The sequence below is a fragment of the Somniosus microcephalus genome, chromosome 1 (assembly GCF_052327205.1).
Source record: "Somniosus microcephalus isolate GS21.2 chromosome 1, FLI_Smic_1.0, whole genome shotgun sequence".
Classification (NCBI taxonomy): domain Eukaryota; kingdom Metazoa; phylum Chordata; class Chondrichthyes; order Squaliformes; family Somniosidae; genus Somniosus; species Somniosus microcephalus.
The window spans coordinates 347,274,155-347,287,382 of record NC_140987.1 but is presented as its reverse complement, the minus strand read 5'-3'; the positions used below and the strand labels follow the sequence as shown (position 1 = coordinate 347,287,382).

At 46.9% G+C, this 13,228-nt stretch overlaps 1 protein-coding gene across 1 annotated transcript in view; it reads left to right on the top strand.

Moving 5' to 3' along the window:
• Positions 1-3,261: 3,261 nt before the first annotated feature.
• LOC147124955 (nuclear receptor subfamily 0 group B member 1-like) overlaps positions 3,262-13,228 on the top strand; it is a 176,236-nt gene continuing 166,269 nt past the window's right edge. The window contains exon 1 of the mRNA XM_085995242.1: positions 3,262-3,839. Coding sequence (XP_085851368.1) covers positions 3,302-3,839 — 538 coding nt within the window. The 5' untranslated portion in view covers positions 3,262-3,301. The remainder of the gene's footprint in view (positions 3,840-13,228) is intronic.

Genomic DNA, 13,228 nt, shown 5'->3' with positions numbered 1-13,228 from the left:
TGGCCCTAGAAACTTAACACTGTTCAGCAGTAAGGGGCATTCTTTAGAGGCTGTAGTTGAGGCCTATCATTGTACTAGGCCAAGGATAGAGCTCTATGCTTTATCTTGTATTGGACCTAATTCAGGTGGGTTGATGCTGCTGAGCAAAACAAAGAAAATTATTCTGTTGTTCAGTACCGTTACGTAAAATATCCAGATACAAGAGATAGCCATATAAAATACTAAATGGAATGGTGTAGGAATTGTCAGGTTCCTAATCAAAAGACTGAGATCGAGTCAGTCTGTTAACTAAACTAAGTTTAATACTGTTTTGCAGAAGTAACAATCAAACGCAGGAGAACTAACAAACAGGTCTATGCTCAATGCTGGCTCCACGAGGACTGAGAGAGAGGGCTCCTCCCTCTGACGTCATGATGTCATCACGTTTCCCGCCGTTGGGAACATCATGTGACCCACGTGGTGACGTCATCGCGTTTGGTCTTAACCCTTTAGAGACCGCGCTATTTACATGTAGTAAAACGAATACAGGTACAGATTAATTCTGTTACAGATAATTATGTACATTGATATAAGAGTCCCTATGTGGCTCTGCCACAATGGAAAAGATTAACCTAGGGCATGTTAGCCGGGACTTTAGGACATGGGTACAAACTGGTAAAAGGCTAGTTCAGGATTGACATGAGGAACACTTCCTCATGCAAAGAGTGATTAGTGCTTGAAATGGCCTCCCAGGTAGGGTAGTGGAGGCAAAACCTCTGGAGTAATTCAAGAGACAGTTACACAACATCATTGGGGGAGCCATAGGCTTCTCTGGAAGGATGAGCGTGAGGGGTTGGGAAGCCTCCTTCATTCATACTTATCTTTGTGGTCTTAACTCTCATGAGATGAGCATATAAATCTGTAAATTTCCAATTTATCAAAAACCTATTCTTCATATCCTGACTAATTTCTAGGAAGCATTTTGTTACAATTGATACATACTTGATTGTTAATTGATCTTTAATGAAAAATGGGCCAAAAATTGCGGTCAGTGGTGTACCTCCGGAGTACGGCGTTGACCCGTGAAAGGAATACGCACCTACCTGATGGTGGCCCTCCTGTGTTCTGACGCTGCGAGTAGGAGGGCAGCGGAATGGCCCACGGATCCCAGGGATGGAGTCGGAGTGGAAGTGTACCTGGGATCACGTGGGCCTGGTCCCCCAATCAGTAAACAGATTGGGCGCAAAATTCGGTTACGCCCCATTTGGGGCCAGTAACCGAGTTAAGGCCGGACATTTAGCAACCGGTGGGGAAATACCGCCCCGGCCACTAAATTCAGCTTACCGCCCCGCACAGGACGTGGAGCGCAATCTCAGGCACTCCACTTCCTGGTGGGGTGGTAACCGAGGTGATGTCAGGGCGCGATCAACGCTCCGCCCCTTCAATTAAAGGGGAGGGCCGCTGCTCACTCTGCAGGGCCTCCGACAGCCCCAACTAGGCCACCAGGGCAGTGTGGTGCCATGGCAGCAGCCCGGCGTTGAGATGCGGTGCCGGGCTGCACGATGGCGGCCAGGACCACGCCACAGTACACCACGGAGGGCCGACCTGGAGGTCGGCCAAAAAATAAAATGACGGCGCAGGTCACGGCCGCACCTCCCCTTTAAATACCACCCGTCAATGGAACTGGCCCGGCTCACGACCTGCTTGCAACCTGCGAGGCTGGCGCTGACACCGCCTGTGGCAGCCTTGTGGGGCGCATTCGAAATTCTGCCGCAGGGCGGTAAGGGAACGTGGCGGGGCGCTAAGTGGTCGCAGCACATGGCGATGATGTCATCACTGGAGGCGGGGTGGCTCGGGGTGCTACCGGTGGGGACGCGGCACTATTGGGTAGCGCCTCAGCAACGCCCCGCCAAATTCCTCGGGAGGTGCTTTTTTCGCACCCCCCCGGATGATAAGCCCTTTGTGCCCCATTAGCGCCCCCCAGAGATACTAATGGCAGGCGCGAAGGAGATGAATTTCTAGCCCATTAATATATTATAGTTTTTCATTCATCTAAATTACTACATTATTTCATTACTACAGCCTTTAAAATACATACAGATTTAGCTTTTAGCATGGGAATCCAATTCATTAGTCATAATTCCCATTTCGAAACAAGTACTGTGCACTGTGCAGAAGGTTATGAAATGTTAGTGTTATTTTAAAAACACCTGCAGCCTTAACATACACTAGGATTGCTTCTCATTAAAGCTTTTAATGTTCCTGGATGTCATTTAATTAAAAAAAAGAATTTTTTTCATTCCGGGTATCCCCTTATGCTGCGGAAACGCTGTTTCCATCAGCCTTAAAATTTCTGTACGTAATTGCTGGGCAGCTGGTAGCCCAAGTCTGGCAATTAGGTTTTCAGTGGCGGAGCGGATGGACTGTTAATGCGCACGTTGACAGACCGCAAGTTCGCAACTTAGCGCAAGCGGAAACCCTGAACCTGCAGTGGCTTTCAAAGGTGGTATGATGGCGTACTCTGAGAGTACTCTGAGAGTACGCCATCATACCCACCGCAAAATCCAGGCCATTCTGTTTTCTATAAATTATTAATCGGCAGTCAGACATGCACAGTGTTCACAGTTCAGTGACAATTTGGTGTTGCACACTTTATTTGTTGGTACAATGGAGCACTTTCCGACATGTATATTTGTTTCCACCTGCTAGCACTTTGAAGTTATTGCATTTTGGTGGATGTAAAGTCACATGATGTGATACAGAAAGCGATTGCATTTTGGACTGTGAACGTGACAAATAGGCCATCAGGATAAAACATATTCACTTAGCAGAATCGCAGTCTCTCCATTGCGATGGGTGAATGTGGACAGCAAATGGTTTACAATTTCTCTTTACACAACTTCACATGACTGCAATCAATTGCAATTGAAAGTGTTAAAGACTTTAAAAGAAAATGGAGCTATTTAAATTTAACTAGCATTCGGGGTCTGAAGGCAACTTATGAGTGACCCTACTGAATGGCCTTGAGAATGCTAAAAGCAAACTAGCTCTACACATCACATTGACTATTGTATTGCATCACATTATATTATTCCAGACACAATCCATGCCATTTTTCTGTCTCTGCCTCTGATCCATGCCTGTATTTTCACATAACCACCTCTCCACTATTTCAGCGATAACCTTGGAACTTGCTACAGAGCTATTCAAGGTTATTTGGCAGCCGGGGTATAAAAGATCTATCAGGGTCCTGTTTCTCGAACATAAACAGTGATACTCCTCGCAGCACTGTTGACAAGGGTGCTACTGTCCTCACAGAGCGATGGCGTTCAGTTCTCACTCTGCCCTTCAAAGGAGATGTCGCTGTGAAAAGGACAAGATGAATCAAGGCAGCATCCTTTACCATATCCTAAACCACAAGGGACAGCAGCATCTACCCACCTGCAGCTGCACGCACGAATCCAAAGAGAAGGTAGCACTGGGATCGCCTTACATCGCCTGCAAGGCGGCTTCTGAAGTTCTGCTCAAGACTGTGAACTTTATTAAAAACCTGCCCTCCTTTCGGGGGCTGCTGCAGCCAGACCAGCTCCTGCTGCTGGAGAACTGCTGGGCTGGCCTTTTTGTGCTGGGCTTGGCTCAGGAAGGGGTGGATTTCGAAGTGATTGAACCCCCATCAAAGACGAGCATACTGAAAGAGATTCTAACAAGCCAGAAGGACAAAAGCGACGACGAGACAACGAGCAACGAGCTGTCAGCTGCAGAAGTACAGAAAGTCAAATCGTTCCTAACAAAGTGCTGGAACATAGACATCAGCACAAAGGAGTATGTGTACTTAAAGGGGATCGTTTTATTCAGCCCAGGTGAGCTATCGCTGACTCGAGGCTTGATTTTGATTTTTAGTAAACTGGGTTGGAAATAATTTAATTGACATTGAGAGTGTGTTAATATTATTCAGGAAATATGAATTTTGTTGTTGGGCCATTGACTAGAAAACAAGAAATTTGTTCACAGTTAAAGGGCCACTCTGGAAGAAACACATTTTTGTTTGGCACTGGGAGGTGCAAAATGTGTACAAATTTACAGTGCCAAACTTTTAAGGAAGATGGATTTGCGGTTTAGTCAAAGGGAAGTTAGTGAACTCAAGCTAAGGGAGGAAGCTGAACAGGGAAAGCACAGGGGGAAAAGATCAGCTTTGGTTCAACTTTCAGTGAAATAGTTCTCTTAGAAATGGTTATGTCACAAAAACGTTTAAGCTCTTTGGCTATAGCTCTCGGCAGATCTGCCGTGTTTCTGTACTTCTTTACCTTTTAAGGAATTAAAATCGATGCAGCTCCTAACAACTGCTGACTGAAGTTTAAAATAATAAAAGTAAATTCAAACACCTCTCAAGAAAGTACAAGGACTGGATTAGCATTTCAAACTAAAATAAATCTTTTTGTAATGTTACATAATTAAAAGGAACAGAGAACACTGGAAATTATTATGCGCTCTATAGTTACAATTTACTATTGTTTCCAGAAATGTTTGCTTCAGATTTCATACGAGAGAAAAAGGGCAGATCTTTTTATAAATGTGCTGATAGTTCTGATCAACAATGTGATGTGAAAATTGTTTGATAATGAAACAAAACAGCTTAACCTTGGTAGAACATGTTGGCCTTCAGAGCTGATTGGCACCTTAGAAGGTTCAGAAACATGCTGGTGTCAGTGTTTTCAGCAAAGGCTATATGCAAAATCATGACTGGCAGCTCACATATTGGATTACATTACGTCTAATAAAATGTCAACACGTTTCATCGCTTTGAACCCACATATTCAGGGGCTACCCCGAGGAGATGAACATCAAGGTGAGTTTAACCAAATTAAAATGACAACTGGATACAGTTTATTTTAACTAGTGTTCCATAGATGATGGGGTTGATCCTTGCCAGTCTCACTAGGTGCTCTCCAGTGGATTTGCCATCATAGATATGTATATGTACATAGGAACGTACAGGATCAAAGATTACCGCAGTCCATCTGGTCAGTCCCAGTGACTTGTGTTAATTTGGGGGGGAGAAACATTGGAACAATAGTAGGCCATTCAGCCCCTCGGGCCTGCTCCACCATTCAGTTAGATCATGGCTGATCTGTACCTCAACTCCATTTAACTGCATTAGCTCCATATCCCTTGATACTCTTACACAACAAACATCTAGCGATCTCAGTCTTGAAAGCTCCAAGTGACCCCCAGCATCCAGAGCATTTGGGGGGAAGAGTTCCAGATTTCCACTATCCTTTGTGTGGAAAAATGCTTCACTGGGGGAAGATGTGTGCATATTCCTTAAGGTCTTGGCAGCTTGGGGAATGTGTCCAGTCCTGCGGGATAAGTGAGTTTACATTCACTTGTGGTCTGGGGGAAGTTCGTGTCAGCACTAAGCAGGATTGGTTTTTATTGTCCTGGATGGGAACAAAGGAAATTCTATGGACAAAAACACTTAGCCCAAAAAGATTGCACTGTTTAGGTCCATCTCAGCCCCATGTTCCTGCCTTCTCACCAGATTCCTCAATCCCTCCTTTCTCCCTAAACATAACTAATTGTCTTTTGAACCCATTTATAACACATTGATTTTTCAATAAGCATCTTTGGCATTTAATTTCACTTGTAGATTTTGCAAATTAACTCTCTCCACACAGAGCTGGACAAAGGCACATGATCTCTGTGACTGAATTCCTGATATGGGACCTGTTGCATTAAGCTCAGTGGTGGAGGTGCTAATTTGGAAAATTATGAAAAAGTTCACCATATTTACTCCTAGGTTTCTTACATATAATTCAATGAACCACCTCAAGATTTTAACCTTTTCATCACTGTGAAGTACTCAGAGTTTAAAATTGTAAAAATTCTCAAGGTCCAGAACTCTAATCCTGTAATGATTCCTGTAGAGTGATCCAACACCGTTAGGTTGATTCCACACCTGCAGAGTGATCCCTCAACTGTAGCATTATCCCTTACCGGTAGAGTGATCCCTCAGCGGTAGAGTAATCCTACACCTGTAGAGTGATCCCTCACCGGTAGAGTGATTAAACACCGGTAGAGTGATCCCACACCTGTACAGTGATCCTTCAGCTGTAGAGTGATCCCACACCTGTAGAGTGATACTTACCAGTAGTGTGATCCCACACCTGTAGAGTGATCCCACACCTGTAGAGTGATCCTTCAGCTGTAGAGTGATCCCACACCGGTAGAGTGATACTTACCAGTAGTGTGATCCCACACCTGTAGTGTGATCCCTCAGCTGTAGAGTGATCCTGCAACTGTAAAGTGATCCCACACCTGTAGAGAGATGCAATACCTGTAGAGAGTTCGCACACCTGTAGAGTGATGCAATACCTGTAGAGTAATCCCACACCTGTAGAGTGATCCCCGGCTGTAAAGTGATCCTTCACCTGTAGAGTTATCCCTCACCTGGAGTGTGATCTCTCAGCTGCAGAGTGATCACTCACCTGTAGAGTGATCCCTCACCTGCAGAGTGATCCCACACCTGTAGTGTGATCCCACAGCTGTAGAGTTATCCCTCGGCTGTAGAGTGATCCCTCACCTGTAGAGTGATCGCTCACCTGTAGAGTGATCCCTCAGCTGTAGAGTAATCACTTACCTGTAGAGTGATCGCACACCTGTGGAGTGATGCAACACTGGTGCAGTGATCCCTTACCAGTAGAGTAATCCCTTACCTGTAGAGTGATTGCACACCTGTGGAGTGATCCATCACCTGTGCAGTGATCCCTTACCAGCAGAGTAATCCCATGCCTGTAGAGTGATCCTATACCTGTAGAGGGATCGCTTGCCTGTAGCATGATCACACACCAATAGAGTGATCCCTCAACTATATTGTGATCCCTCGCGTGTAGAGATATACCTCAGCTGTAGAGTGATCACACACCTGTGGAGTGCTCCATTACCTGTAGAGTGATCCCACAATTGTAGAGTGATCCCTAACCTGTCGAATGATACCTCACCTGTAGAGTGATCCCTCAACTGTAGAGTGATCACACACCTGTAGAGTGATCTCACACCTGTAGAGTGATCCCTCAACTGTAGAGTGATCCCACACCTGTAGAGTGATGCAATACATGTAGAGTGATCCCACACCTGCAGAATAATCCCTCACCTGGAGCATGATCCCTCACCTGTAGAGTGATCCCTCACCTGTAGAGTGATCCCTCACCTGCAGAATGATCCCATATCTGTAGTGTGATCCCACAGCTGTAGAGTTATCCCTCACCTGTAGAGTGATCCCTCACCTGTAGAGTGATCCATCACCTATAGAGTGATCTCTCACCTGTAGAGTGATCCGACATCTGTAGTGTGATCCCACAGCTGTAGCGTTATCCCTCACCTGTAGAGTGATCCCTCACCCGTAGAGTGATCCATCACCTGTGGAGTGATCCCACAGCTGTAGAGTCATCCCTCACCTGTAGAGTGATCCCACACCTGTAGAGTGATCCATCACCTGTAGAGTGAACCCTCACCTGTAGAGTTATCCCTCACCTGTAGAGTGATCCCTCACCTGTAGAGTGATCCATCACCTGAGGAGTGATCCCACAGCTGTAGAGTCATCCCTCACCTGTAGTGTGATCCCTCACCTGTAGAGTGATCCATCACCTGTAGAGTGAACCCTCACCTTAAGAGTTTACCTCACCTGTAGAGTGATCCCTCACCTGTAGAGTGATCCCTCAGCTGTAGAGTAATCACTTACCTGTAGAGTGATGCAATACTGGTAGAGTGATCCCTTACCAGTAGAGTGATCCCTTACATAAAGAATGATCCCACACCTGTAGCGTGATCCCACACATGTAGAAATAGACCTCAACTGTAGAGTGATCCCTCACCTGTAGAGTGATCGCAAACCTGTAGAATGATCCCACACCTGTAGAGTGATCCCACAGCTTTAAAGTGATCCCTTACCTGTAGAGTGATCCCATGCCTGTAGAGTGATCCCACAACTGTAGAGTGATCGCTCACCTAAAGAGTGATCCCTCAACTGTATTGTTAACCCTCACCTGTAGAGTCATCCTCATCTGTAGAGTGATCCCTCACCTGTAGAGTAATCACTTTCCTGTAGAGTGTTCACACACCCGTAGAGTGATGCAATACTGGTGCAGTGATCCCTTAACGGTAGACTAATCCCTTACCTATAGAGTGATCCCACACCTGTAGAGTGATCCCACACCTGTAGAGTGATCCCACACATGTAGAAATATCCCTCACCTGTAGAGTGATCCCTTGCCTGTCGAGTGATTGCAAACCTGTAGAGTGATCCCACACCTGTAGATTGATCCCACAGCTGTAGAGTGATCCCTCACCTGTAGAGTGATCGCTCACCTGTAGAGTGATCCCTCACCTGTAGAGTGATCCCTCACCTGCAGAGTGATCCCATGCCTGTGGAGTGATCCTATACCTGTAGAGGGATGCCTCACCTGTAGCATGATCCCGCACCTGTAGAGTGATCCCACACCTGTAGATTGATCCCTCAACTGTATTGTGAAGCCCTCACCTGTAGAGTCATCCTCATCTGTAGAGTGATCCGACACCTGTAGAGTGATTCCAAACCTATAGTGTGATCCCACACCTGTAGAGTGATCCTGCACCTGTAGAGTGATGCCACAACTGTAGAGTGAACCCACACCTGTAGAGTGATCCCATGCCTGTAGAGTGATCCCACAACTGTAGAGTGATCGCTCACCTGTAGAGTGATCCCTCACCTGTAGAGTGATCCCTCACCTGTAGAGTGATCCCATGCCTGTGGAGTGATCCTATACCTGTAGAGGGATCCCTCACCTGTAGCATGATCCCGCACCTGTAGAGTGATCCCACACCTGTAGATTGATCCCTCAACTGTGTTGTGATCCCTCACCTGTAGAGTCATCCTCATCTGTAGAGTGATCCAACACCTGTAGAGTGATTCCAAACCTATAGTGTGATCCCACACCTGTAGAGTGATCCTGCACCTGTAGAGTGATGCCACAACTGTAGAGTGAACCCACACCTGTAGAGTGATCCCACACCTGTAGAGTGATGCCACAACTCTAGAGTGAACCCTTATCTGTAGAGTGATCCCACAGCTGTAAAGTGATCCCCCAGACGTAGAGTGAACCTTCACCTGTAGAGTGATCCCTCACCTGTAGAGAGATCCTTCAACTGCAGAGTGATCTCATGACTGTAGATTGATCCCACACCTGTAGAGTGTCCCCCCACCTGTAGAGTCATCCCACACATGTAGAAATAACCCTCACCTGTAGAGTTATCCCTTGCCTGTAGAGTGATTGCAACGCTGTAGAGTGATCCCACACCTGTAGTGTGATCACGCAGCTGTAGAGTGATCCCACACCTTCAGAGTAATCCCTTACCTGTAGAATGATCCCTCACCTGTAAAGTGATCCCAAACCTGTAGAGTGATCCCATGGCTGTAGATTGATCCCACACCTGTAGAGTGTCCCACACCTATAGAGTGATCCCGCAACTGTAGAGTAATCCCACACTTGTAGAGTGATCACTCTATTGTATTGTGATCCCTCACGTGTAGAGTGATCCCTCACCTGTAGAATGATCCCACACCTGTAGGGTGATCCCACACCAATAGAGTGATCCCTCAGCTGTAGAGTGATCCTTTCCCTGTAGAGTGATCCCACACCTGTAGAGTCATGCAATACTGGTAGAGTGATCCCACACCTATAGAGTGATGCCACAACTCTAGAGTGAACCCTCATTTGTAGAGTGATCCCATGCCTGTAGGGTGATCCCACAACTGTAGAGTGATCCTTCACCTGTTGTGATCCTGCACCTGCAGAGTGATCCCTCAACTGTATTGTTAACCCTCACCTGTAGAGTCATCCTTATCTGTAGAGTGATCCCTCACCTGTAGAGTGATCCCACACCTGTAGAGTGATCCCACAGCTGGAGATTGATCCCTCACCTGTAGAGTGATCCCTCACCTGTAGAGTGATCCCTCAGCTGTAGAGTAATCACTTACCTGTAGAGTGAATGCACAGCTGCAGAGTGATGCAATACTGGTGCAGTGATCCCTTGCCAGTAGAGTAATCGCTTACCTGTAGAGTGATCCCACACCTGTAGAATGATCACAAACCTGTAGAGTGATCCCATGCCTGTAGAGTGATCCTACACCTATAGAGGGATCCCTCACCTGTAGTGTGATCCCACACCCGTAGAGTGATCCAACACCTGTAGAGTGATCCCTCAACTGTAGAGTGAACCCACACCTGTAGAGTGATCCCACACCTGTAGAGTGATGCCACAACTCTAGAGTGAACCCTTATCTGTAGAGTGATCCCACAGCTGTAAAGTGATCCCCCAGACGTAGAGTGAACCTTCACCTGTAGAGTGATCCCTCACCTGTAGAGAGATCCTTCAACTGCAGAGTGATCTCATGACTGTAGATTGATCCCACACCTGTAGAGTGTCCCCCCACCTGTAGAGTCATCCCACACATGTAGAAATAACCCTCACCTGTAGAGTTATCCCTTGCCTGTAGAGTGATCCCTCACCTGTAGAGTGATCCCTCACCTGTAGAGTGATCCCATGCCTGTGGAGTGATCCTATACCTGTAGAGGGATCCCTCACCTGTAGCATAATCCCGCACCTGTAGAGTGATCCCACACCTGTAGATTGATCCCTCAACTGTATTGTGATCCCTCACCTGTAGAGTCATCCTCATCTGTAGAGTGATCCAACACCTGTAGAGTGATTCCAAACCTATAGTGTGATCCCACACCTGTAGAGTGATCCTGCACCTGTAGAGTGATGCCACAACTGTAGAGTGAACCCACACCTGTAGAATGATCCCACACCTGTAGAGTGATGCCACAACTCTAGAGTGAACCCTTATCTGTAGAGTGATCCCACAGCTGTAAAGTGATCCCCCAGACGTAGAGTGAACCTTCACCTGTAGAGTGATCCCTCACCTGTAGAGAGATCCTTCAACTGCAGAGTGATCTCATGACTGTAGATTGATCTCACACCTGTAGAGTGTCCCCCCACCTGTAGAGTCATCCCACACATGTAGAAATAACCCTCACCTGTAGAGTTATCCCTTGCCTGTAGAGTGATTGCAACGCTGTAGAGTGATCCCACACCTGTAGTGTGATCACGCAGCTGTAGAGTGATCCCGCACCTTCAGAGTAATCCCTTACCTGCAGAATGATCCCACACCTGTAAAGTGATCCCAAACCTGTAGAGTGATCCCATGGCTGTAGATTGATCCCACACCTGTAGAGTGTCCCACACCTATAGAGTGATCCCGCAACTGTAGAGTAATCCCACACTTGTAGAGTGATCACTCTATTGTATTGTGATCCCTCACGTGTAGAGTGATCCCTCACCTGTAGAATGATCCCTCACCCGTAGAGTGATCCATCACCTGTGGAGTGATCCCACAGCTGTAGAGTCATCCCTCACCTGTAGAGTGATCCCACACCTGTAGTGTGATCCATCACCTGTAGAGTGAACCCTCACCTGTAGAGTTATCTCTCACCTGTAGAGTGATCCCTCACCTGTAGAGTGATCCATCACCTGAGGAATGATCCCACAGCTGTAGAGTCATCCCTCACCTGTAGAGTGATCCCTCACCTGTAGAGTGATCCATCACCTGTAGAGTGAACCCTCACCTTAAGAGTTTACCTCACCTGTAGAGTGATCCCTCACCTGTAGAGTGATCCCTCAGCTGTAGAGTAATCACTTACCTGTAGAGTGATCGCACACCTGTAGAGTGATGCAGTACTGGTGCAGTGATCACTTACCGGTAGAGTAATCCCTTACCTGTAGAATGATCCCACACCTTTAAGGTGATCCCAAACCTGTAGAGTGATCACATGCCTGTAGAGTGATCCCATACCTGTAGAGTGATCCCAAACCTATAGTGTGATCCCACACCTGTAGAGTGATCCTGCACCTGTAGAGTGATGCCACAACTGTAGAGTGAACCCACGCCTGTAGAGTGATCCCACACCTGTAGATTGATGCCACAACTGTAGAGTGAACACTCATCTGTGGAGTGTTCCCACATCTGTAGAGTGATCCCCCAGCTGTAGAATGATCCTTCACCTGTAGGGTGAACCCTCACCTGTAGTGTGATCCCAAACCTGCCGAGTGATCCAGCACATGTAGAGAGATCCTTCAGCCTGCAGCGTGATCCCTCACCTGTAGCATAATCCCTCACCAGTAGAATGATCACACACCTGTAGAGTGATCACTCACCTATAGAGTGATCCCTCCACCATAGAGTGATTCCACATTGGTTGAGTTATCCCACACCGAAATTGTAATCCCTCACCTGTAGAGTGATCCTCACATGTAGAGTGATGCCACAACTGTAGAGTGAACCCTCATCTGTAGAGTGATCCCACAGCTGTAAAGTGATTCCCCCAGATGTAGAGTGAACCTTCACCTGTAGAGTGATCCCTCACCTGTAGAGAGATCCCTCACCTGTAGCATGATGCCACACCTGTAGAGTGATGCAATACTGGTAGAGTGATCCCTTACTGGTAGCGTGATCCTTTACCTTTAGAGTGATCCCACACCTGTAGATTGATCCCACACATGTAGAAATATCCCTCACCTGTAGAGTGAACCCTCGCCTGTAGAGTGATCGCAAAACTGTAGAGTGACCCCACACCTGTAGAGTGATCCCACACCTCTAGAGTTGTCCTTTACCTGTAGTGTGATCCCACACCTGTAGAGTGATATATTACTGGTAAAGTGATCCCTTACCAGTAGAGTGATCCCTTACATAAAGAATGATCCCACACCTGTAGCGTGATCCCACAGCTTTAAAGTGATCCCTTACCTGTAGAGTGATCCCATGCCTGTAGAGTGATCCCACAACTGTAGAGTGATCGCTCACCTAAAGAGTGATCCCTCAACTGTATTGTTAACCCTCACCTGTAGAGTCATCCTCATCTGTAGAGTGATCCCTCACCTGCAGAGTGATCCCTCAGCTGTAGAGTAATCACTTTCCTGTAGAGTGTTCACCCACCCGTAGAGTGATGCAATACTGGTGCAGTGATCCCTTACCGGTTGACTAATCCCTTACCTATAGAGTGATCCCACACCTGTAGAGTGATCCCACACCTGTAGAGTGATCCCACACATGTAGAAATATCCCTCACCTGTAGAGTGATCCCTTGCCTGTCGAGTGATTGCAAACCTGTAGAGTGATCCCACACCTGTAGATTGATCCCACAGCTGTAGAGTG